Source organism: Solea solea, chromosome 6, assembly GCF_958295425.1.
Source record: "Solea solea chromosome 6, fSolSol10.1, whole genome shotgun sequence".
Taxonomy (NCBI): domain Eukaryota; kingdom Metazoa; phylum Chordata; class Actinopteri; order Pleuronectiformes; family Soleidae; genus Solea; species Solea solea.
The window spans coordinates 30,460,191-30,486,086 of NC_081139.1; the positions used below are offsets into that span (position 1 = coordinate 30,460,191).

The following is a 25,896-nucleotide window of genomic DNA, read 5'->3' on the forward strand; positions in this document are numbered from 1 at the left end:
GCTGGCGTGTTAGGACTTGCTGGCGTGTTAGGACTTGCTGGCGTTTTAGGACTTGCTGGCGTTTTAGGACTTGCTGGTGTTTTAGGACCTGCTGGTGTTTTAGGACTTGATGGCGTTTTAGGACTTACTGGTGTTTTAGGACTTGCTGGTGTTTTAGGACCTGCTGGTGTTTTAGGACTTGCTGGTGTTTTAGGACTTGCTGGCGTTTTAGGACTTGATGGTGTTTTAGGACACTCTCTTTAGCTCCACATACTGTGAACCAGGCATTATTTTCATTAGCTCTCATGTGCTGGAGTTCAGAGTTTTTGAATCTTTAATCAATTATTCTGTCAAATATTTAAAAAGCATTTTTTAAAACTCATCAGTAGACAACATAGATACATTGAACTGATGCAAATGAAAAGGAAACACATGTTGACTGGTCAGGGTTAAACTGTTAGATATGTAATTATACATCATGTAATAAAGGTTATGGATATTATTAAAATTGTAGATGAATACTCTTGGATAAAAGACACATTATGTTAAATGTTGAAACAGCTCGTCACAGGTTCAGGACGTTAGGACTGAAAAATCACACCATCATCGTTGGAGTTCTGTCACAGATCTGTTGAAGCAGCGTCACACGCACTCACACACGCACACACGGACACTCTCACACACACACACACGCACACACACACACACATGCACGCACACACACACACACACGCACACACGGACACTCTCACACACACACACACACGCACACACACACACACATGCACGCACACACTCACACACTCACACACACACACACACACACACACACTCACACACACACTCACACACACATTCATGACTTCCACCTGTTGAGAGAAGACGACAGAGAGTCAGAGTCAGAGTCAGTGATGCAGCTCAGATGTGGAATAACAACATCACACATTCACAACAGCTCACATTCACTCATTCACCAAACACTGGTTGTTTGGAGTTGTGTGAAAACAAATCAACAGAAGTATTTGGACTATTATGAAGTATTCAAATACATTGACAGTATTTTCATATGGAGTTTTGCAGCTTTAACAGCTTCAACTCTTCTTGGAAGACTTTGCTCAACACTTTGAAGTGTTTCTGTGACAATTAGTGTCCATTCATTGTGTCGAGCATTGATGAGGTCACACACTGATGCTGGACCACAAGGTCTGGCTCTTAATCTCTGTTCCAGTTCATCCCAAAGGTGCTGGGTGGGGTTAAAGGTCAGGGCTCATGTCTTTATAGTGGTTGCTTTGTCCACTGGGACACAGTCATGTTGGAGTAGAAATGTCTGCGTCTGCTGAACTTCAGATTGTCCTTCACTGAGAGAAGAGGCCGAGAGTCCAAAGCCCCATTGAAACACGTCAATTCAAATACTTTTGTCCATATAGTGCATCTATATAGTCTAGACGGATTTCAGAAAAAAGGCCTTTTATAAGAAGTAAGGAGCATTTATGGGTACAAGTCGGGAACCGGCCTACCTTACATATTTCAAGGGTGCTGAGTCCAAAAAAACCGGTACCCGGGTGAAATTTTGAGGTTTTGACCTTCTAATTTGCATATTAAAATGGCCGCCAAATTGCCCATCTTGCACAGTTATTGGACCATTTCCTCCTAGTTTTTTTTGTAAGTAGGCAATCAAGATGAGGAAATTAAGTTTCTAGATCGATAGTCAAGGGTCAAACAAGGATATAGTGGAGGCTCAGTGCCTTTTTTATGTATATATATATGCAAAATACCAACTTTTAAGGTGAAATTAAGCATTATTTGTGTCATTTTTTAAGGCCGACATAAATATTAAATAAAAGTTACTCTGAAATTTTCCCTGTTGATATGACATATGATGTACACCATATTATATGATAACAAAGAAAAAAATCCATTGCAAGTTGTCTGAGAAGTCATCGTTTTTTTTTTTGTTTTTTTTTTGCAAATTAAGCATTTGTTCTCTAAATTCTAAGACGGGAAAAACCCAGGTGAATAGGGAAAAATATTCAAAAAGAGACCACCATGAAACGTACCAAGTTGAATATTTAGATCAGTACATAGCATGGTCAGTCCCATCGCTGAGGACCCTTTGCCTGAGGTGAATTAACAGCAAAGAGGATCGTAACAGTTTCACACGCTTTGGTAAGTTTCCTGCTTTGTGACTTGTGCCTCTGAACCTCCCGTGAAAAGAGAGACAACAGAGACGAAATGGCATTGGTTTTAGTCTTCAAAGGGTTCAAGGTGTTTGATTCAGTCTCCTCAGGCTCATTGCAAAATCTCGCCACGAAAGACGTTGCCACAGAGGCTATCCAAAGCTCATTACTTTCTGCCAAAGACCTAGGACAAGAAAAAGTGAATTCATTCATTGAGAAAAGGATGATTGTTCCTGAGGACAAAGATAAACCAGAGGTCCCAATCCATGCAACCCTACATAAGAGCAAAGCTAAAACATTTGCATCTCTGTATGAAGTGGCCAAAAATCCTAAAATCAAAGACAACAGAACTGTCATAAAGGCTGACCGAAACATTCTCAAACGCCTTGTTACGGCCTATGAGGCAGGTCGTCCAGTTGACTTACCAGCTGTCCTAAAACACGAGCTTCTGCCAGTTCCCATATCCCTTGCTGAAATGAATGGGACACTTCGCACTGGAAACAAGTCTGTATTAGTAAATAAGTTAACTGAAGACATAGTCTGTCCTGAGGCTATTGAACTTCCCGACATGTCATCTTGTCTCATCATAGATGGACAGGCACTTGTGGTTGCCCTTGGAAAGCCAGACAAAGCAGTAACATTTGGGGATCTGGCCGACACATTTGTCAGAGCAGTGTTGAAAGCAGGATGTTACTATAAAAGGATAGACGTTGTGTTTGACAGATACAGAGAAGAGACCATCAAGGGTGCTACCAGGACACGACGCACAAAAGCAGCTCAACCAATCAGACGACTTGTTGAGGGTTGTGATGTGCCTCTTCCAAAAAACTGGACCAATTTCCTTTCCCTCCCTGACAACAAAGCTGATCTTGCCAATCTACTCTCTGAAGAACTATGTGCTCAGGCACCGGATGATAAAGAGATAGTAGTTGCTGGTGGGTTCAGAGACGAAGAGACGGAGGTTAGGTCATCAAAAGCAACAACCAACCTGACTCATCTGAGAGCCACACACGAAGAGGCAGATACCCGATTGGTATTACATGCAGTGCACTGCCAGTCAGACACAGTAGTCGTGTCATCTAGAGACACTGATGTACTTGTGATTCTCGTTTCCCATTTCCCACACGTAGCATGTAAAAAACTCTGGCTGTTGTCTGGTACCACAAGGAAGCCACAATATATACCAATTGATGCTGTTTTTAACAAACTGCCAAAGGATTCAGCACCAAGCCTTGTAGCATTTCATGCACTAACTGGTTGTGATACCACATCATACATTGCAAGTCACACCAAAAGTACATCATGGAAAGTCTGGAAAATACACCATCAATTGCTCAGCAACCTCGGAATTGGTGATCTCACGGAGGAGACTCAAAGATCTTCAGAGGCTTTTGTCTGCAGAATATATTATGTGCATAAAACAGACTCTGTTGATGCAGCAAGGCATATACTTTTCTCCAGGACAGGTAAACCAGAAGCAATGCCGCCTACAAGCGATGCGCTCCACTTCCATCTGCTGAGAGTACACTACCAGGCAATGGTTTGGAGAAATGCTCACTATGCCACACCTGAGCTTCCTTCACCCTTGGACATGGGATGGAAAGATGGTGATTCAGGACTACAGCCCATTCTTATGTCACAGAACCCAATACCTGAAAAAAACAGGTGTGCCTGTAAAAAACAATGCACAACACGCCGGTGCAAATGCCGAAAATCGGGGCTGTTATGCACTGCAATGTGTACATGTCAGAGTGATGACCAATGTCCTTGTTTAAATGTGGAGTTGTAGTCCTCAAGCATACCAAGGCAATGGGTAACCAAAGAACGTGGAAAAGGAATGCAGAAAGAAATACTAATCAAAATGAAATTCCAAAGACAAATGGCACACAAGCAAACTAGAAAGGTATAAAAACAATTTACCAAAACAAGTGACCTATGGAACTTACAGAAGAAGACAGATGAAAGCAAAGCAATTCAGCTAGAAACATGAAAGAAAATATACAGAAACAAGATGTGATCTGTAGAACTGTTCAAGGGAAGTTTCATGTTTTTTTTTTCCCTATTCACTTGGGTTTTTCGATGTTTGAATTAAGAGCATTATGCTTTGTTTGCATAAAAAAATGAATTCTCAGACAACTTGCAATGGTGTTTTTCTTAGTTATTATGTAATATGGAATACATCACATATCATATATACACTGGGAACATTTAAGAGTGATATTGACTGAATATTTATGTCGGCCTTAAAAAATGACACAAATAATGCTTAATTTCACCTTAAAAGTTGGTATTTTGCATATATATATACATAAAAAAGGCACTGAGCCTCCACTATATCCTTGCTCTGACCCCAGACTATAGATCTAGACACTTAATTCATCATCTTTGATTGCCTACTTACAAAAAAACTTGGGGAAAATGGTCCAACGACTGAGCAAGATAGGCAGTTTGGCGGCCATTTTGATATGCAAATTAGAAGGTCAAAAACTCAAAATTTCGCTCGGGTACCGTTTTTTTTGGATTCAGCACCCTTGAAATATGTAAAGTAGGCCGGTTCCCAACTTGTACCCATAAATGCTCCTTACATTCACTTTTTGGGTACATCCCGTCTAGTCTATAAATGCGTACTCTGTGTACTTTGATGGAAAGTATTTGTTAGTAGATATATTTCAGGGACATTTGGTTTTTTGATTGAATTGTTGTTGCCACTGTTTCATGTTGCCTCACACACACACACACACACACACACACACACACATGGTGACGATACTCAAGTCACTCATTTGCATATTTCTTCAGGAAAAAGTTGTGTTTATATTCTGTTCATGCAGAATTTGTCTATAAACCTTAAACCAGAGAGAACTTTGATTTTGACTCATGTTACAGAGTCTTGGAGGCGGAGCTTTAACCTGAGGTCCAACAGAAAGGGGCTGGCTTTGTCACTCCAGTGTTCATGTTTACAGCAGAGTCACTATCATGTCTGTGTCTGCAGCCTCTTCATGTTATTTGATATAATGTGAATGTAAATGACTTTCTCGTGGTTTTATGTGGTTTACACTTGAAGGTGTTTGTGGAAGACTTTTAAAAAAAGGTCAATGAAGTCTACTTTCTGGGAAATTGTCCTCATTTTTGACCGAAAAAGTGAAGAAAACTAACTCTAACATTGTCTTAAAAGAAGAGAATGACAACTTCATGTAAGCTTTAATAAACAGTAACAAACAACAGTTTGAATGAAATCCCTGCTGCTCCTGCTTCACTACTGCTGTGTTTAAAACACAAAGGTCAAATTCACTCTCTCTGTACTTACGTACTTACACTAACTCTTAGTTTGTTTCATGTCTTTTTCATTTGTTTCCATGTCTTGTCACTAGTTCTCCTGTCATCTTTCTTCCATGCAATCAACTCATTTCCCTCACCTGGTTTTCCATTGGCTCATTAGTCCCTCAGTGATTATATAGCAGCCCATTTTCAGATGGTCTTGTGTTGGTTTTTTGCTCCAGCATTTCTAGTTAGTCTTCTTGTTCTGATGTGTTTGCCTGTTTGTGACTGATTTCCTGCTTTTGGACTTAGTAATCTGCGTTTTCCTGCCTCGTTGTCGTGCTTTTGGGTTCTCCCTTGCCAAGGTGTCAATTCTTAAAGTCAGAGAAGACTCACTTTCATTTCTTTGCTTGTGATAAAGATCATTTCTTGATATTTTGCTCATTTCTTCATGCTTTTGTCAGAGTTTGAAGGAAAATGACGTTCCAGTCTCAAAGTGGCTACTTTGACGTTTTCTAACCAAACAAGATGTGCTGCTGTTTTTACAGTGTATGATACAGTGGATCTATAATCTGTGATGAAGTCAAACTACAAACAGCTGATGGACGCTCATCATGTGAGGCGCTCAGCTCTAGTCTGTGAGTAGCAGCAGCTCGTGGCTCGTCTGTTGTCTCTCTGTGTCTTTGTGTCCAATCATGAAGTCTGTCACTATTGTGCTGTCACAGCTTCACTGAGGAAACACTGATGTTTGTCTGACTGTGATTAGAACAACACTCTACTCACTCCAGAGTCTCCAGTCTGTAGTCTGGACTCTTCTGAAGATCACACAGAGGCTTCACTCCTGAATCCTGCAGCTGGTTCACACTCAGGTCCAGGTCTCTCAGGTGTGAGGGGTTGGACTTCAGAGCTGAGACCAGAGAAGAACAGCTGATCTCTGTCAAACTGCAGCCCCACAACCTGAATAAAGAATAAAACATGAGACTTTAGAACAATGTGTGTGTGTGTGTGTGTGTGTGTATGTGTGTGTCTGTGTGTGTGTGACTGTGTGTGTGTGTGTGTGTGTGTGTGTGTGTGCGTGTGAGTGACTGTGTGTGTGTGTGTGTGTGACTGTGTCTGTGTGCGTGTGTGTGTGTGTGTGTGTTTAAGGAGTTTATTTTATTCATCAGTGAATAAAATGAGTTTAATGTAAATGAAATGAAAGTTTAAAAAAACAACAGCAGCTTCAGTCAGTGAACTCACCTCAGAGTCTCCAGTCTACAATGTGGACTCTCCAGTCCAGAACACAGCAGCTTCACTCCTGAATCCTCCAGCTGGTTCATACTCAGGTCCAGGTCTCTCAGGTGTGAGGGGTTGGACTTCAGAGCTGAGACCAGAGAAGAACAGCTGATCTCTGTCAATCTGCAGCCCTCCAACCTGAATAAAGAATAAAACATGAGACTTTAGACCAGGGGTTCTCAACCTTTTGCCAGCTGGGCCCCCCAAAGCTGGTTCATTGCAGTTGGGGCCACCCCCACTACACCACCCCTTGGATGGATGGATGGATGGATAGATAGATAGATGGATGATAGATAGATAGATAGAAATTATATAGATTATTGGTATAATTGTGAATTGGCACCAGACCTTTGATATGAATGTATGCTTTATTATTGTTATTATTACGAGGTCTAATAGTAGGAATATCATCTGCATTTTTTACAGAAGCTTGCAGGCGATGTTCATGTGAGACCTGAGCCTGCTTTGCCTTCAAAGATCCTCAATTCTTGGGGTAATTCTTGCATTTCAACTACAATTAAAGTACCTACTTAATGTGGGCGGAGTCATCACTGCACGGCTGAGTGAAGCTGCGGTGACTTTGTTTTATACGCGACACACACACACACACACACACACACAGTGACTAGTGACTTTACACCAGTCCCTGTGACGGGACTCTGGCCAGTCAGCGGCCGGCAGTCTGACCAATCATCGCATAGTACCTGCTTAGTGCTTGGAACCTCGCAGGAGCAGGTACTAAAAATAGTACCTGGTACCAAAAAGTCGCCATGAGGATGATTTATTTGTTTGTTATAATAATCCAACCCCCCCAGGAGACTGTCCGCGAGAACCACTGCTTTAGTCAACTACTGTGTGTGTGTGTGTGTGTGTGTAACAGGGTCAGTTACTACAGTATTTCTTTTTTAAGGTACTGCAATTTATTGAACACCTGATGTCTATTTTATTTATAATGACACAAAATGTATGTTTTAAGTTTTTATTTGTGTATTTGACCCTGACACGGCAGGTTAAGTTGTCATGTGGAACCTTCATGATTGTCTGCTGTCCCCCACGTTCACTTTTGGGGTGCCCACCCAGTATTTAAGGGTGTGTCTGCCCTCACCTCTCCCCTTCTGCTGCTGCATGTTGTGGGAGAGGTACGTGATGTGCGCTTGTGTGATTTCTGTATTGTTTAGCATTGTCATTATGCTCATATGGAGATTATCATGCTAAATTTGACAAGCTGTACATGTTTATTTTATAGAGGGCACGTTTCCCTGTGTTCCACATGCTGATGGGAGTTTTCTTTCACTTGCTTTGTGTCAGAAATAAACGGAGACTTCCTCTAAAAGATATCCAGCGTACGGCGAATTCTTCACAACGCAGACCGCAAAACTACACCGTTACACTTGGTGCCGTTCGACCCGTTGCATCACCGATCGGCGCTCGTCTGATCCCCGGGGAGCAGCGGCGTTCACCTGCCTCGTCTCTCCTCCTCTCGCTCTGTGGGTGTGTGAGACTGCAGTCGCCCGAGGTGCGTTCAAGGTGTGTCGGACAATTGAGTGCTAAAAGATTCACTCGCGTTTCGTCATTGCTCCGTGCTAATGACTGTACGTAACTAGTTATTGTCTAAGTGTGGAACGCTGGACATTGAAGAGGAATTTAAACTAAGTGACGCTAATAATGTGAATACCTTGTGTTCATATTGTGTATAGTATCTTGTATAGTATACAGAAAACTATCTACTTTTTTGTGTGTGTGCTTTGGGTAAAGGTGTCCAAATAGACCAACCCTATACATGGGAAACGTGTAGAAGTCAATATTGTAAAAATTGAGATTTTTTTTTTTGTGCTCCTGTCATTTAACTGTTGTATTGCAGCACATTGTGCAGTTTACAGTGCAAGGTTACTTTGTGTTCATGATGTCGGAGAGTGACAGTTTTATGGTTCATGCTATGGCTGGTCGTGGACGTGATGTCACCTTTGGGGTGGGGAGGGGCCAACAGATTTCTTCACTGTGTTATGGTAGGGGTAGGCCAGTGTTCCCCAGTGTTATGAACAACACAGTTGATCAGTCAGTTATTGAGCCTCCATTAACCCCCTCTGCCAGCTCCACACTGACTGCTCAATCAGACCCTACACCTCCACAATTAGTTTCTGTTGATGCTCTCAGTGTTGTGATAACAGATTTGGTTAAAAAGATTGGTGATAGCATTGTGGCCAACCTTAACAGTGTACATCAGCCAAGTGCCACTCAGTCTCAGTCCCCGATCAGTCAGTATGTGAACCTAGTTCTTGAAGTTATGAATATTGAATTTGCCAATTGCAAGAATGAGATTTGCCATGTGATTTAAAGATCTGTTGCTACAATTCAATTCAGTGCCAATATCCTTTGGGGCAATTGCTATGACATGACCAGTCCTGTTCTGAATAAACTTCTCTACGTCTCTCCACAAAACAAAAGAAAAGGGGCAGTGATAAAACAGATGTAAAGTCGTTTCTGGCTCAGTTTTGCACTTTAGCATCAATGTCAACACATTTGGAAATGATTGTGTTACACGGGTAAATATGATGTAAGATTCTGAAATGAACTTCTCTGATTTTATTCCAAACACAAAACTGAAAGGGGCATAACCATGCTTTGCGCCACTTTATATGATCAAATTGTGAATTCCAGAAAGATTTGCTTTTGGGTGAAATCTTGTTCTAGTTTTGAATCTCTTTCCTTATATGTTTGTTTGTACACTTTACATCTGTTAATGGTATCCCACCAATAAGTAGAGAAGGCACTTGAGGATCAATATTTTGATGGCCAAGGTGACATTTCATTCATTCAATTATGCCTGTGGGAATAGCTGGCATTACAGAAATCAACTCTTTATAAATGATAGGAAAAGATTTTGTTCTTAGAAATGGTTCATAACTATAAAGATGACCTTTATTATCAAACAAAGCAGAAACATAGATAATACCCCTTTCAATCCAGGCCTCCTTATATAGACTTTTCTTGTTAACAGTAATATCACTGTTATTCCAAATAAGAGTTTTATGTGGTGAAAAGTTGTGAACATAACACACTTTCCAAGACAATAAAGCCTGTTGATGACATTTTCAGACTTTTAGTGGCAATTTAGAAACGGACTAGTTACATCCCAATAGAAATTTGAAGCCGCTTCCATTTTCAAAGATATTATGGTATAAAATTCCATAGCGATTCCGGACATTCCAAACATTTCTGAAGCCATTTGATCTTAAAGGTGCAATTCAAACGGATCAAATCTAAGACGCCCAATCCTCCTTCTGCTCTCTCTAAAGTGAGAATTTCTTTTTTGAGGCAATGTCTCCTATGTTTCCACACAAATGTAATACATAAATGATTGATTTCTGTGCAGAACATATCACTAACAAAAAGTGACAAAGCAGGATAAACTAATCTTGATACACCTTCAGCTTTGGACAATAACACTCTAGCAAAGATTGAAAGGTCTCTCTGAAGCCATCAATTCAAAATTGTCTTAGTTTTCTTCATTTTGGGAAGAACATGTAGCTGTTGTCTGAGAGTCATGTCCTTGGAAATGTGAACACCAAGATATTTAACACACTGTTTGACAGGAATATCAAACATAAGTTTCTCTTCAGTCTCATAGAAACATAAAAGTTGACTTTTGTTGAGATTAAGTTTAAGACCCGAAGCTTCTGAAAATGCACCAGTTGCACGTAATGCACTTTGTATTTGCCCTTTATCCCTTAGAAACAATAGTGTATCATGGGCTAGCTGTGTCATTTTGATCTCTCTGTTAAAGATGGTCAAACCATGAATATCGGGGCTATGTGAGATATTTAACAACAAAACTTCAGCCACAATCAAAAATAAAAAACAAGAAATAGGACATCCTTGGCGTACACCTCTTGAAATTGGAAACCTTTTGGAAATGCTGGGATATAAAATGACAGAGCTGTTTATATCTTTATAAAACATTATTATAGTATTAATAAAATGATCCCCAAAACCAAAAATGTGCAGGGCCTGTATCATGAAAGAATGTTCAATTGAATCAAATGCCTTATAAAAGTCGAGGAATACAAGTAGTGCATGTGACTTTATGTGGTTCCAATAGTCAATTCAATCTAATACTAACCTGACATTAGAGCTAATGTGACGTTTGGCCATAAAAGCATTTTGGTTTTCGCTTATTATCTCTTCTAGATCTTTCTTCAAACGTTTAGCATAGACCTGTGAGATCATTTTATAGTCTATATTTCAAAGAGAAATGGGCCTCCAATTTTCCATTATTAAAGGATTTGTTTCAGGTTTAGGAATAAGGGTTATCAGACCTTGTTTCATGGTTGTCGTCATGTCCTTTCTATCAATACATTCTTTAAACATGAGCAGTAGATGGTCCTTAATTAAAGCCCAAAAGCATAAATCAAATTCTACTGAGAGACCATCACTTCCAGGTGATTTTCTTAAATTCATTGAGTTCATATTGCTTCAGTCATTTCTGAGGATGAGAGCTCTCTGTCACAGCTGTCTTTGAAATGTCCAGAAATCAGAGGAGTAAACTTTCTTATATGCTCCATAAATGCACTGCTCTTGAAGTGATTCAATTCACATGTATATCATTTGCTATAAAAGGAGGTGACGTAACTTGCAATATTATTGTGGTCTGTGCTGATGGTACCATTTATATTTAGGGATGGAATATTATTTATTTTCCTATTTGGCTTTTCTTTTTTTGAAATTATCTTTTTATTTAGAAAGGCAGGTTTCCATCACATACAATAAATACAGCTGTAGTCATTCAAGGTCAAAGGAAAGGATGGATGCAGAAATCCTGATGATTTTGTCCATATTGCCCTTCTGGAATTTACTTTTACGGACCACTACTTATCTAGTTGAGAACAATAAACTCACAAAACAAAACTGGGGAGCGCACCATCTCAAAGAAACAAAACATCACTTAAAAAAAAGGTCAATTTCACACAAAGCACAAATACAGTCAAATGAAATCAGATCTGATTGGTTTCACATACTCAGTCCATTTGGACCACATCTTATAAAATGTGGTCTTTTTCAACTTTGAGAGAAAAGGAGATCTTCTCCATAATATAAATCCCATAGACAATTTCAATCCAATCATCAATGGTGGGTGGTTCTACTTTTAACCATTTCCTCCTAACGGATTTCTTACTGGCTGCCAACAGTATAGCCAGCAATTTTTTGTCTCTGTTGTTCCATGTTTCCAACAACAGATCGCCCAAAAACACAGTTTCACATTTAAACGGAATATTTACATTAAATACATTTTTAATATGTTTGTGGATCTCTACCCAGTAAGATCTTATTACCTGACAGTCCCTAAAAATATGAAAATGATTGGCTCCATTCGACCCACAGAGTCTCCAACAAGCGTCCCCCTTGCCCTGATGTCTTCTCTGAATAGGTGTAATAAAAAATCTTGTGGTGTTTTTCCAGCAGAACTCCCGCCACGTGTTTGACCCGGTCGAGACCCATTGTAGCTGGCATATTTTCTCCCAGCTCTCCTGTGTGATCATTACATTTACTTCTTTTTAATGTAATCTGTATTCTCCGGTTTAGCTAATTGTATGGCATTATATAACTTGGAGATCATTTTGTTGCCTGATCTGGGTTTAGTTAATGATAAAAATACCTCCATGAGCCCTGACTCACCTCTTCCGAACACCTGTTTAAGATTTTTGTTAAAATAATGTCTCACTTGTAGATATCTAAAGAAATCATCCCTTCCTAGTCCATGATCCTTCTGTAGGTCTTCAAAACTCCAAAATGTCCCTTTGTGGACAAATGAATAATAGGTAGTTAAACCTTTTGAGATCCATATCTTAAATCTGGCATCAATTCTATTTGGTGCAGAATCTGAATCATAGGCACACCACCTCATCATTTTAGATGCTTCTCCTAATCCACACATTTTTACTATTTCCTGCCAGGGTTTCAGAAAGCTGCCAGTTATAGAGTCTTCTGGGATTTCCTGTCCTACTTGTAATCTGTTATCACATAGTAGGGCTGTTATTGGGATTCCCTTTATTACCGTGCCTTCTATTTTCTTCCATGCTGCAGAGTATGTTGGTGAACACAGACAAACTAAAGGTCTCATTTGGGCTGCAAGATAATATTCCTGTAAGCAGGGAAGGCCCATTCCACCTTTTTCTTTTCTTAATTGCAGCGTCTTAAATTTAATTCTTGCCTTTTTCCCTTGCCATAAATACCTCACTATTATTCTGTCCCATTCTAAGAACTGCTTAGATGGTATTTTAACTGGCAAACACTGAAGAAGGTACAGCATGTGTGGAAGAATATTCATCCTGATTGATTCTATCCGGGAGCTTAAACTGAAAAAGGGAATAACATTCCATCTACGCATGTCAGACTTTATTCTCGAACTTAATGGGCCATAATTGATATCATACAATCTCGAGAAGTCTCTGGGCAGTGAGCCCCCCAAATATTTGATGGACTCAGCATCCCATTTCCAATCATACATGGTCTTAATTGAAGATGGAGGGTCATAATTAAATGTTAACACTTGAGTTTTGTTGATATTCATTTTATAACCAGAAATGAAACCTAATTCCTCTAGCAATTTCATCAGATTTGGGAGTGTCCGTGTAGGTTGTGATAAACTTATCAATAAATGGTCAGCAAATAGAGCCAGTTTTTGCTCCCCTGAAGTCATTGTTATCCCTTTTTATATCTGATCTCTGCCTAATCAATTGACTCATGGGTTCTATGAACAAGGCAAAGAGGAGCGGCGACGCACAGCACCCCTGTCTTGTTCCTCTTTCCAGAATGAATGTCACTGCTACTGCGCATGCCTTCTCCACTTTGGTGTCGGAAGTGGGAGTGGCTTTGCTCGGCCAACCGCGTCACTCCCATGTCTTATCTTTGTCTCATGTTACACTCACAAACACACACACACACATATTGGTGTTTATGTTGTATATAGCCTGTGTTGTTGTAGCTTAGCAAGTGATATTTGTTGATTCAACCAATAGATTTTCGTTCTACATTAATGTTCACTTTTAGTGAACATGATTGTTTAATTGATTTCAATGTTTGATTGAATAAATTGTTACTTTTATTAACCTGAAGGAATGCTCTGTGTCTTTTGTACATGAATACAGTGACAAATGGGGGTTGAGAGGGTCTGTGCTCGGATTCATACCTTCAATACTGTTAAATTGGGATATCTTTGATATCGTAGTCAATTACAGTGATTATTTAAGACTGATTTTAAAGGCATAGATTGATTGTCTTTTCCCTGTTTTCAGGGTGGTGCCCCGTTCTAGAATGAATTAACATTTAATTCATTTTTCAAAATGTTTAATTAAAATATTTTATTATCCTCTCTATCCTCACAGAGTAGCCACAGCAGTCATAATAGTTGGTTTAGTTGCCGTTTTTTGACGTGGTACAACTTATAGTTTGGGAGCTCACCGCACTCCAACCGCCCAGGTCGCCATCTTGAGCCAACCGAGGACGCTCCTGTTTGTTTGTAAACAGTCACAGCTGTGACATCATCAACAACACTCATTCTGATTGGCTACATGTGAACGTGTCAGAGGAGAAAGTGAAAAACATCAAGTTCAGTCAGAAAAGGTCAAAGCTGCGACTGACGTGAAAACTACAGCGACTGAAACACTTTAGAAAACAAAAAACACGTCAGCTGTGAAAAGATCCTGATTCTACATCTGAGGGAAGAAAAAGTGGAAACATGGAACAACCATCACTGATTCAACTCATGTGACAACATGAATGACTTTCAGTTGGGGATGAAACATCTGACATTTACAACAGTAACAGAGAGTCAGTGAACTCACCACAGAGTCTCCAGTCTACAATGTGGACTCTCCAGTCCAGAACACAGCAGCTTCACTCCTGAATCCTGCAGCTGGTTCCAGCTCAGGTCCAGGTCTCTCAGGTGTGAGGGGTTGGACTTCAGAACTGAGGCCAGAGAAGAACAGCTGATCTCTGTCAAACTGCAGCCACTCAACCTGAATAAATAATAAAAGATGAGACTTTAGACAAAGTTGCTGCTTGAAACCAGTAGTATTGTTATTATTATTAATATGATACTATAATTAAAGTTGATATCAGTCTTATGTTTATGTCTCATTAATAGAACATCAATAACATTGTAGTTGTATAAAAATGTCATAAGTCCTGTTTAAACTTAGAAGCTGACACAACTGTTATATTTCTGCTCCTGGTCTCTCTCTTCTGTCTCTACCTCACCTCCCTCTTTCACTTTCTCTCCCCCTCCTCTCCTCTGGCCTCCATTTTGTCCTTTCACCACAACCGGTCGAGGCAGATGCTGCACATGTTTGAGTCTGGCTCTGTCACAGATTTTCTCTCCACTGCCCCCTAGTGTTTGTTCATTGTGTGAACTGTTGGTTTCTCTTGTCTTTCTGTCTTATCATGAACAGAGACTTGAGAGAATGTTGTGATTTGGTGTTTTCATTCAGTTCAAAACAAGAATCACAACCAGCTGACAAATCTTCACTTTCATCATTTAAAACATCTCCAGAAACAAACTGAGAAGAATGAGAAGAACTGACTTCTGTGTGTATTTGATAAACCAAACCATGAATCATCACTGACTGATGATGTTATTGATCATGTCTGAACTCACCGAGCCTTCCTGCAGTTCCTCACAGCTGGAATCAGTCTCTGTCTCCCCTGGTATGATGTGTTGTACTTGTCCAGGTCCAACTCATCCAGAACCTCCTCAGACATCTGCAGCATGTAGGCCAGAGCTGAGCAGTGGATCTCAGAGAGTTTCTGTTTTCTGTTCTTTGACTTCATGAACTCTTGAATCTCCTGATGCACTGATTGCTCGTTCATCTCTGTCAGACAGTGGAAGATGTTGATGCTTCTGTCAGGTGAGATGTTCTCTGTGTTCATCTCCTTCAGGTTCTTGATGACCCTCTGGATGATTTTTGGACTGTTCTGAGTCTGACCCAGCAGACCTCCTAAGAGTCTGTGGTTGGACTTCAGACAGAGTCCATGAAGGAAGCGAACAAACAGGTCCAGGTGACCATTTTCACTTTGAAGGGATTTCTCCATGGCTGCTTTCAGGAACACATCCAGAGAAGTGTAACCACCATCATCATCATCATCATCACCATCATCATCATCATCTTCATCGTCATCACCATCATCATCATCTTCATCGTCATCACCATCATCATCATCTTCACCATCATCATCATCACCAACTTTTTTTCTGAAGAAGTCCTGCAGTACCTCTGTCTTCCTGTTGGTGAAACAGTGGAACATGTAGACTGCAGCCAGAAACTCCTGAACGCTCAGATGAACAACGCAGTAGACTGATTTCTGGAAGATCACGCTCTCTCTTCTGAAGATCTCTGTACAAACTCCTGAGTACACCGAGGCCTCTGTCACACTAAGACCACACCGCTCCAGGTCTTCTTGGTAGAACATGATGTCTCCTTTCTGCAGATGTTCAAAGGCCAGCCTCCCCAGCTTCAGAAGAAAGTCCCTGTCGGCCTTCCTCAGCTCCCGTGGACTCGTCTCATGTCCTTTATCGTACTTGTTCTTCTTCCTCTTGGTCTGAACCAGCAGGAAGTGTGAGTACAGGTCTGTCAGGGTCTTGGGCAGCTCTCCTCTCTGCTCTGTGGTCAACATGTGCTCCAGAACTGTAGCACTGATCCAGCAGAAGACTGGGACTTGACACATGATGTGGAGGCTCCTGGATGTCTTGATGTGTGAGATGATTCTGCTGGACAGATCTTCAGTTCTGGATCTCTTCCTGAAGTACTCGTCCTTCTGGTCGTCAGTGAAGCCTCGTACTTCTGTTACCCTGGCAACACATGTAGGAGGGATCTGATTGGCCGCCGCAGGTCGAGAAGTTATCCAGACGAGAGCCGAGGGAAGCAGATTCCCATGGATGAGGTTGGTCAGCAGCACGTTGACTGATGACCTGTGTGTGACGTCAGAAACCAGCGTCTTGCTGCTGAAGTCCAGTGAGAGTCTGCTTTCATCCAGGCCGTCAAAGATGAACAAAGGTTTACAGACAGCGAGCTCCTCTGCTCTGACCTTCTCTAATGTTGGATGGAAAACATGGAGCAGCGTGAGAAGACTGTGCTGCTGATCTCTGATCAGGTTCAGCTCCCTGAACGAGAGCACAATCAGCAGATTCACATCCTGGTTTTCCAAACCCTCGGCCCAGTCCAGAGTGAACTTCTGCACCGAGAAGGTTTTTCCAACACCAGCGACGCCGTTGGTCAGGACGACTCTGATGCTCCCCTGCTGGTCAGGTAAGGCTTTAAAGATGTCGCAGCACTTGATGGGAGTGTCCTGGACCGTCTTCTTCTTGGAGGTCGTCTCCAGCTGCATCACCTCATGTTGAGTATTAACCTCTTCACTCTGTCCCTCTGTGATGTAGAGCTCAGTGAAGATCCTGTTCAGGAGGGTTCTACTTCCTGTTCCTTCAGTTCCTTCAGTCACATGTTCAAATCTGCTCCTCAGACTGATCTTATGTTCATCTAGAACCTTCTGCAGACCAACATCTGCTGAAAGACAAGAGACAAAGAATGTGAGCAGCTGAGGATTATTTTCATCAGTGTCATGTTTTTCGGTGACGTTGTTGTTTTATGTTGTTTGTTGTCAAATGAAAAACTACATTTTCACTGTAATGACTTGAATAACTTTATTCTGAAAGACTGAATCATTCTCGAAGAACTGTGATGATTGTGAAGGAAAGAGTATCATCGGCTTACAAGAGAACAATCATGAGAGAAAAGCAAGAAAATGAGGGGAAACCTTCATTTCTTCAACCTGCAGGGGGCAGCAGAGAGTTAAACTCCATCATGGAGTTAACATGAGTCACATTTTTAACTTTTAAACAGATTTCTCCTGTTTTTCCATTTCTAAAGTCTGCTAGTGCTGATGGGAGCTGCTCTCCTTATGAGTCTTACCAAAGATGCTCTGTGGTCCACGTCCTGTCCTGGGTCTTTGTCCACACTGGGGACAGCAGGAGTCTCCTGGTGGACCAGACTGGTCCCAGTATGAGGAGATGCAGCGTCTGCAGAACCGGTGACCACAGCTGGTGGAGACTGGATCCTTCAGGACGTCCTGACACAGAGGACAGCGGGACGTCTGCTCGTCCACAGAAACAGCAAACTGGTCTCTGTGAAGACATTTCTTTATCACTGACATGTTGGGGACAGGCGGACATGTGTCTGTGAAGACATTTCTTTATCACTGACACGTCGGGGACAGGTGGACATGTGTCTGTGGAGACATTTCTTTATCACTGACACGGGGACAGGTGGACATGTCTCTGTGGAGACACTTCTTTATCACTGACATGTCGGGGACAGGTGGACATGTGTCTGTGGAGACATTTCTTTATCACTGACATGTCGGGGACAGGTGGACATGTGTCTGTGGAGACATTTCTTTGTCACTTACACGTCGGGGACAGGTGGACATGTGTCTGTGGAGACATTTCTTTATCACTGACATGTCAGGGACAGGTGGACATGTGTCTGTGAAGACATTTCTTTATCACTGACACGTCGGGGACAGGCGGACATGTCTCTGTGGAGACATTTCTTTATCACTGACACGTCGGGGACAGGCGGACATGTCTCTGTGGAGACATTTCTTTATCACTGACATGTCGGGGACAGGCGGACATGTCTCTGTGGAGACATTTCTTTATCACGACACATCGGGGACAGGTGGACATGTGTCTGTGGAGACATTTCTTTATCACTGACACGTCGGGGACAGGTGGACATGTGTCTGTGGAGACACTTCTTTATCACTGACACGTCAGGGACAGGTGGACATGTGTCTGTGGAGACGTTTCTTTATCACTGACATGTCGGGACAGGTGGACATGTCTCTGTGGAGACATTTCTTTATCACTGACACGTCAGGGACAGGTGGACATGTCTCTGTGGAGACATTTCTTTATCACTGACACGTCAGGGACAGGTGGACATGTGTCTGTGGAGACATTTCTTTATCACTGACACGTCAGGGACAGGTGGACATGTCTCTGTGAAGACATCCTTACAGCTTTGTCTCACAGTGGTTCTGATGGACTGTTGTAAAGGTCTAACCCTGAGGCTCATCCTCACACTCTCTCTGACTCGTCAATGGTTTGACTCATTGATCCGTTTCATCAGATTCTGAATCAGTTCAGTTCAGTCTGTTGCTCACACACACATTTAGTTCTTCTTCCTTCACAAAAGTCCAGTCAAATTCAATTTGAACCACAAATAAAAGAAATGAGCTGTTGATGTGAAGCTGCTTTCAGAGCTGCTCTGAAGTTTGGACGTTTCCCTCCAACAGATGGAGGTTATTTCTTATCTTAATTCAAGAGCATATCATATTGATTTGAGAGCATTATTTATTGAGTCTCTTACTTTGTCTCTGAGGCTCCAGGTTCATGACTGAAGTTTAAAGGTTCTCCCATAGACCAGTCACTCTTCACAGACAGACCGCTGGGTCCTGGAGACTCTGCTCTCTGTCTCTGGTTCTGACCTCTGCAAACACAAACATCACATGATCACTGATGATGGTCTTTGTTTAGACACTTTGATCACAAACAGATTTCAGGTTTACAGCCTGTGGTCGCTGATCTTTGTGTAAAGATTGATCCTCTACAGCACAGGTGCCAAACTGGCGGCCCGCGGGCCATATGCGGCCCCTCAATCGATTACATGCGGTCCCCCCACTTAAATATCATGTTATAATACAAACATGGCCCTCGACCTCACCTTGTTTTAAACACAGTGTGTAGCTGAGGCACAGCTGCCAGCGAGGTGATAGAATATATGTTTTTAGAACAGTAATAATAAGACATTCACTCATAATGATCACATTATTAAATTTATGACATAAAACATTCAATTACATATATAAATAAGCTTGTTAGGGACCGAGCCACGAATGGCAGTGGCTGAAACGGCTCGTGGCACAAATTTGTGTGAGGAAACCATTGTTATCCTTCTTCTTATTATTATTATCATCATTATTATTATTATTATTATTATATTTATTATTATTATTATTATCATGAAAGGTGAAAAGTTGTCAAAAGGTTTGGTGGATTCCAAAGTGAGGTCAGGGAACTGCTGCACTCCCCGACTCCCCATCATCAGTCCTAGTTTGATGGTTTCATGACAGTTGTCCACTGTTGAACTGTGCCCTCAGTTATTCTTTGTTTATTTGTATTGATTGTTTATTGATGTTGGGCAAACTTCATGTGTGAAAGTGACGAGCCACCTGTGATACTGAGCGTGTTCAATCAAAGCTGCGTCTGATTGCAGTTCATGAGCGTGGAGCAGAGTGATGGAGAAGAGCGTCTTCTTTCTTTTCCTTTAAGTTCGTGCTGATCTGGGTTCGCCACGTGTCGCCGCTGTATGACCGTGCTCTGCCGACATCCACGTTATTATTTGCGTCATTTGAAATAAATGTGTATTTGATATGAACAGATTGATTTTGCATCATAAACAGTATCACAAAGTATACGTGTGATATCATGATGCAAGATTGTGTTTTAACTTGAAGCTCGTGCTACTGAACACTTGTTTTTTGACGACTCTATGTTCCGTAGTCCGGCCCCCTCTTGACCAGAATAGACGCTCATTGGCCCCCAGGTCATTAGAGTGTGACGGCCCTGCTCTACAGGTACAGTCAGCATTTAGACATGACGGTAGTCAGAAATCTACAGGACCTGATGGTTTCTCAGCCTCTGTGCTAAATAAAACTGCTCTCCTGAACTTCATGATGCTTTCTGTGCAATCTTTGAAAAACTGACAGAGAATCCTGTTGTTCCAGAGCTATGGAAGCGTTCTATTATCATTCCTGTGCTGAAGCTCTCATGTCCGGCTGAAAACAACACAAACAAGTACAGGAAATACAGTGTTTCCAAAGAGTTATGGTCAATATGATCAAGCCTGCTATTTCTGAACATTTAGACGAAGATCAATACAATGGATGTCATCATGATGACGTGCAGTGAGTCATGTGACCCAAGGACAACTGCAGCTGGTTTAAAAACTCACAGCTGATGACAAATGACTTTGATGTCGTTGTAGAACCAATCACATGAATCTTTCTAGTGACTTTTTCACTCAATTCTAGTTGAGTTATCCACTCGTTTTTTTGCATTTGTGTTTAGCGCACAACAAAGTCTGTGTGTGTGTGTGTGATTCTGTCTTTGTGAGGACACAGGTTTGGTTGTGACTTCTTCACAGGACAAAGTGTCTCTTACTTTGTCTCTGAGGCTCCAGGTTCATGACTGAAGGCTAAAGGTAGTCCCATAGACCAGTCACTCTTCACAGACAGACCGCTGGGTCCTGGAGACTCTGCTCTCTGTCTCTGGTTCTGACCTCTGCAAACACAAACATCACATGATCACTGATGATGGTCTTTGTTTAGACACTTTGATCACAAAGCAGCCTCAGTGTCAGTGTGACCTCCAGAGTCTGGAGTGAAGGGAATGATTTCAGGTTTACAGCCTGTGGTCGCTGATCTTTGTGTAAAGACTGATCCTCTACAGCAGCGGTCCTCAACCCCCGGGCCGCGGACCGGTTTGATGTCAAGACAATATTTTCAGGACCGGCCTTTAATACAAAAATAAATAAATAAAAAACTAAATAAAATGATACGACCGGCATAAAAACGGGTCTTTTGTGAATATAATAATAAACGTGAATCCACTGTGTATGCAAATGTATTAGCAGCGTCCTCGTAACATCGCGCCAACGATACTGCACAGAGCGCAGCCGTGCGTCAGCGGCATGTGCACCGGCTGGGGGAAAAATGGCCGAGTCCATCAACCAGTTGCGGATGCTGCCGCTGACCAAAGGACAAATGTGAAGTCCCGTCTGTTCATTGCGCAGCAGCGGTAACGGAGGACCCAGATGACGCGAGCCAGGAGACGGGTGCTTCGTCAACAGCAGCAGCAGCAGCACCCGCTCACCCTGCTTCACACAGATAGGATGTTGCTGTTGTGGTGATCTCAGGGTTTTCTGTCATGACTTTAATCCACAACACCGGCAGAGTTATTGTCTCAAACATACTTTTAATGCCGCCGTCATTTTGCCATCTCCAGCAGTTGATCATCTTCTTCGACCGTGACATGTGACCGAGGCAAGCATGTTGACATGTGTCAAGAGTGAGTCATAGACAGATGTGGCGAGAGAATGGTTCACAATCTGATCATAAATAAAACGGAAATAATGGAAGTTATGTATTCTTTCTCTGCGGCCCGGTACCAATTGACCCACGGACTGGTACCGGTCCGCGGCCCGGGGGTTGAGGACTAGGGCTGAACGATATGGACAAAATGTCATATCTCTATATTCATGCCAGATATCTCGATATCGATATGATACGATATGACTACGGGTTCGGTGAAAACCAAGCATTTTTCAGAAGAAATAAAAACATCATGATACAAAAGACTGTGGAAACTTTCCACATGGAAAGTGTAGTTTCATTGATGAGAACTCACTGTGAGACTGTGTACACGGGTACCATGTATTTTGCAATGTGGTATGTTATAGCGTCTGTAACGCCTTTATGTCCGGTGGACGTCGACTCATACGGTGTAACGCTACTGAACGCATCAGTAAACACACTTTGCTTGGGCTTCTTTTGGGATGACTGAGAAGTCCCCGGTGTTTCTCTCATTGTATTACACTCTTCGTGCAGCACGCAATGGTGTTGTTTCAGGTGGTGAAACATGTTTGTTGTGCTACCTTGCTTCGTCGCAATTTTCGCCAAGCACGACCTGCACAACACCTCGCTCGGGTTGACATCATCCTTTTTAAATCCAAAATACCTCCAAATAATGGAGAATGAATTATGTTTTGGCACAAAATCGCCACCGGCCGCATTATCTTCCGCGCTCATGTCACTTTCTTTCCCGCTGTGTATGTCGTGTGTGTGTGTGTGCGCGTCTCAGTGTCCGTCTCCCTCCCGCCCTCCTATGTTTGTCATTGGTTGGCTTCAGCTGTCGATCCACAGCAAGCATGAAATAAGGTTTGTGGTTGGCTGGCCGTAGTGGTGCATTCAAGGGCAATCGTAAAAATTATGTTTATTGTGACTGCCAGAGCTGTACATGCAGGGTGAGCGCGGGGGAAAATCTATATTGTTTATATCGTTGCTTTTTCGATATTAATATCTTGAATGTTCATATCTAGATAGCGATACGATAACGATATATCGTTCAGCCCTATTGAGGACCACTGCTCTACAGGTACAGTCAGCATTTAGAGTGCACAAGAGTGAGAGTGTGATGTTCTCTTGTTGTCAGTGCATGAGTCTCTTACTTTGTCTCTGAGGCTCCAGGTTCATGACTGAACTTTAAAGGTGGGCTCATAGACTGGTCACTCTTCACAGACAGACCGCTGGGTCCTGGAGACTCTGCTCTGTCCTCGTCTTCCTCCACACAACCACTCATCTGCTGGACTTCAGTCATTCTGAGAAACACACACACACACACACACACACACACACACACACACACACACACAGACACACACACACACACACACAGACAGACAGACAGACAGACAGACACACACACACACACAGACAGACAGACAGACAGACACACACACACACACACACACACAGACGCACACACACACACAAACACACACACACTCACTCACACACAGACACACACACACTCACACACACACACACACAGAGACACACAGACACAGACACACACACACACACACACGGACTTCTGTTAAGAGGGAGTTTTTTCTCTCCACTGATGCCTAGTGTTTGCTCATTGTGTGAACTGTTGTGTTTCTCTGCTCTCCTTGATGTTGTCGATGTACAGACCTGAGATCATGTATGTTATGATTTGGCGCTATACAAATAACATTCAATTGAATAAACTGTCCCAATATACAGATTTACAGAGAATAACTTGTTTTATAGTGTAAAGTGTAAACCTCATATATAAAAAGCACGTCTTCTCTTTGTTGTTGTCATGAGTTTGTGCAAATGAGCTCCTCACTGACTTATCACTGCTCCACTGAAAGCATCATATTGAAAGCACTTTAAAGAGTTACCTCTCAGTTTGAGTGGAAAATCTCCTTCATGTTTCCTGGAGGACGTCTGATGTGGATCTGTGTTCAGTCCAGTGATCACACGAGAGAAAACTGTAACACATCAGGAGTTTTCTGTCAGAGAAGGTGTTTTATGAAACCTGCTGTTCATGTCACTTACATATTTGTGCCAGTAGATGGTGCAAGGCTACTCTGTATGTGACTGAAGGGCTGTTGTCTGCATTCAAGTCAGCTGATGAGCTCAGTTTTGAGAGCAAAAGTCCAATTAGATCCTGGATTACTTATTGCTTTTATTGCTATTACTTATACTTTTGATACCACGTCAAAGAAAGAATAACCTCAGTTTTGTTCAAGTCAACTTTGACCCTGGATTACTCCAAAAGTTCACAGTAAAAGCACTTCATCCGACTTTAGTGCATTAAGCACTTATAGTACTTGTAGTACTTATAGTACTTAAAGCTACTAAATCAAGTCATTATTTTGATGATAATATGAATATATGACATTATTATTTCACTTTTAATCCAAATGATCATTTACAATCGTTCATTTAATCTCATTTAACATTGTGTTCGCGTTTGACGGGACTTTATGTTTCGGTTTGGACGCTTGAGTAGAATTGACATAAAGAAGAAAACATGACGTCACATTTAGGAAAAACAAAAGACGACAGACTGGAGTTATGACAGGCTGGAAGTTTCCATTCTAATCTGTCAGGATTAAGCAGTACATATACTTCATGACTGTACTTAAGTACACATTCCACGTATTTGTACTGCAACTTTGTTATTTCTAGCAACTTTGACTACATTTTATATCAGAAATGATTTTTGATACTCAAGTAGAGTAAATGTCAAACTTTAAGACTTTTACTCAAGTCTCACTTTAAGGTACTTGACTCACACGCACTAAATCATCATATATCATCATATATCATCATATATCATCATATATTATCATCATAATCACGTCAACACTCACCAGTCTGTCCTCGTGCTGCGCAGTTCAAATGGCGACTGAAGCAAAGTTACAGAATAGTTACTTTCACTTTCTCTTACAGGAAATGAGTCGAGCAGGAAATAAAGAGGCAGCGCGAGAGTTTTACATCTATGTTTGTGGACTTGAATTTATTATTTACACTTATTGTTCCTGTAGTAACTCACGGGAGACTTCTTGCTGAACATGAAGGAAGGTTTATTTTCTTACGGACGAACACAGTGTAGTCACGATCACATCATCTTCATAGTACACAGAGCTTATTCTCTTCTTCACTTATGTAACATGCCCAACAGGTAACTACTCGACTCATTGCCCCCCTAGTGGACATGTATATACTGCTCTCAGTTCCCACAGTTATTACATCCCTCTCCCCTTAAGCAATTTCTATACAACTCACTGGAACCTTATAACTGTCTTTAACTCCTGTTAAGTGCCAAACAACACTATTAAGTTTCCCTTAATTCAACTGAAAATCCTTAAGATAGCTGGGCATCTTAAGCTAGTCTTATTGCTAGCAATTGCATCTTATTGCTAGTGCGCATGCGTCAACACGCGTGCAGCCTGTTGCAGTCGCTCCGTGTAACTTTCCTATTCTTTCGTATTTTATTCGTTTTTTCTCTTGTTAAACTTCTTTACTTTTAAACTATTTTATTTTATTTAAAACCCTCTATTTAATTATGCTGGTTGTTAATATTATTGCCTTTTTGCTCGCTGTGATACTGCTACAAACCGGCATCGCAGCACAACGAGTCCAAGCCGATCAGATTGTTTACTCCAGAGAACAGCTGATCGACCTGAAGCCGGCTGGCCCAGCGGACAGACCGGCAGAGGTTCCAGCGGAGCTACGGAGAAAAACGCATCGGGGACGCAGAGGAGGATTGAAACAGAAGAAAAACGACGGGTTGAGACAGCGGAGGTTAGAAAAGCGGAGATTTAAGACGTGTCTCCCCTCTCTCATCATGGGGAACGTGAGGTCCCTGGGCAACAAGATGGACGAGCTGACAGCGCTAGCCCGGAGCCAGAAGGAGTATCGGGAATGCAGCATAATGTGTTTTACAGAGACATGGCTGCACCAGGATATTCCTGATGACAACGTCTCCATCGCGGGCTTC

The 25,896-nt window shown here is 41.8% G+C and overlaps 1 protein-coding gene across 1 annotated transcript in view; it reads right to left on the reverse strand.

Moving 5' to 3' along the window:
• Positions 1 to 25,896, reverse strand: part of LOC131460189 (NACHT, LRR and PYD domains-containing protein 12-like) — a 468,988-nt gene that overhangs the window by 361,683 nt on the left and 81,409 nt on the right. Inside the window, exons 4-9 of the mRNA XM_058630462.1 lie at positions 23,030 to 23,179; positions 17,651 to 17,862; positions 15,343 to 17,245; positions 14,531 to 14,704; positions 6,654 to 6,827; positions 6,198 to 6,371 (exon numbers count right to left, since the gene is read on the reverse strand). Of these exons, the coding sequence (XP_058486445.1) occupies positions 6,198 to 6,371; positions 6,654 to 6,827; positions 14,531 to 14,704; positions 15,343 to 17,245; positions 17,651 to 17,862; positions 23,030 to 23,179 (2,787 nt within the window). The remainder of the gene's footprint in view (positions 1 to 6,197; positions 6,372 to 6,653; positions 6,828 to 14,530; positions 14,705 to 15,342; positions 17,246 to 17,650; positions 17,863 to 23,029; positions 23,180 to 25,896) is intronic.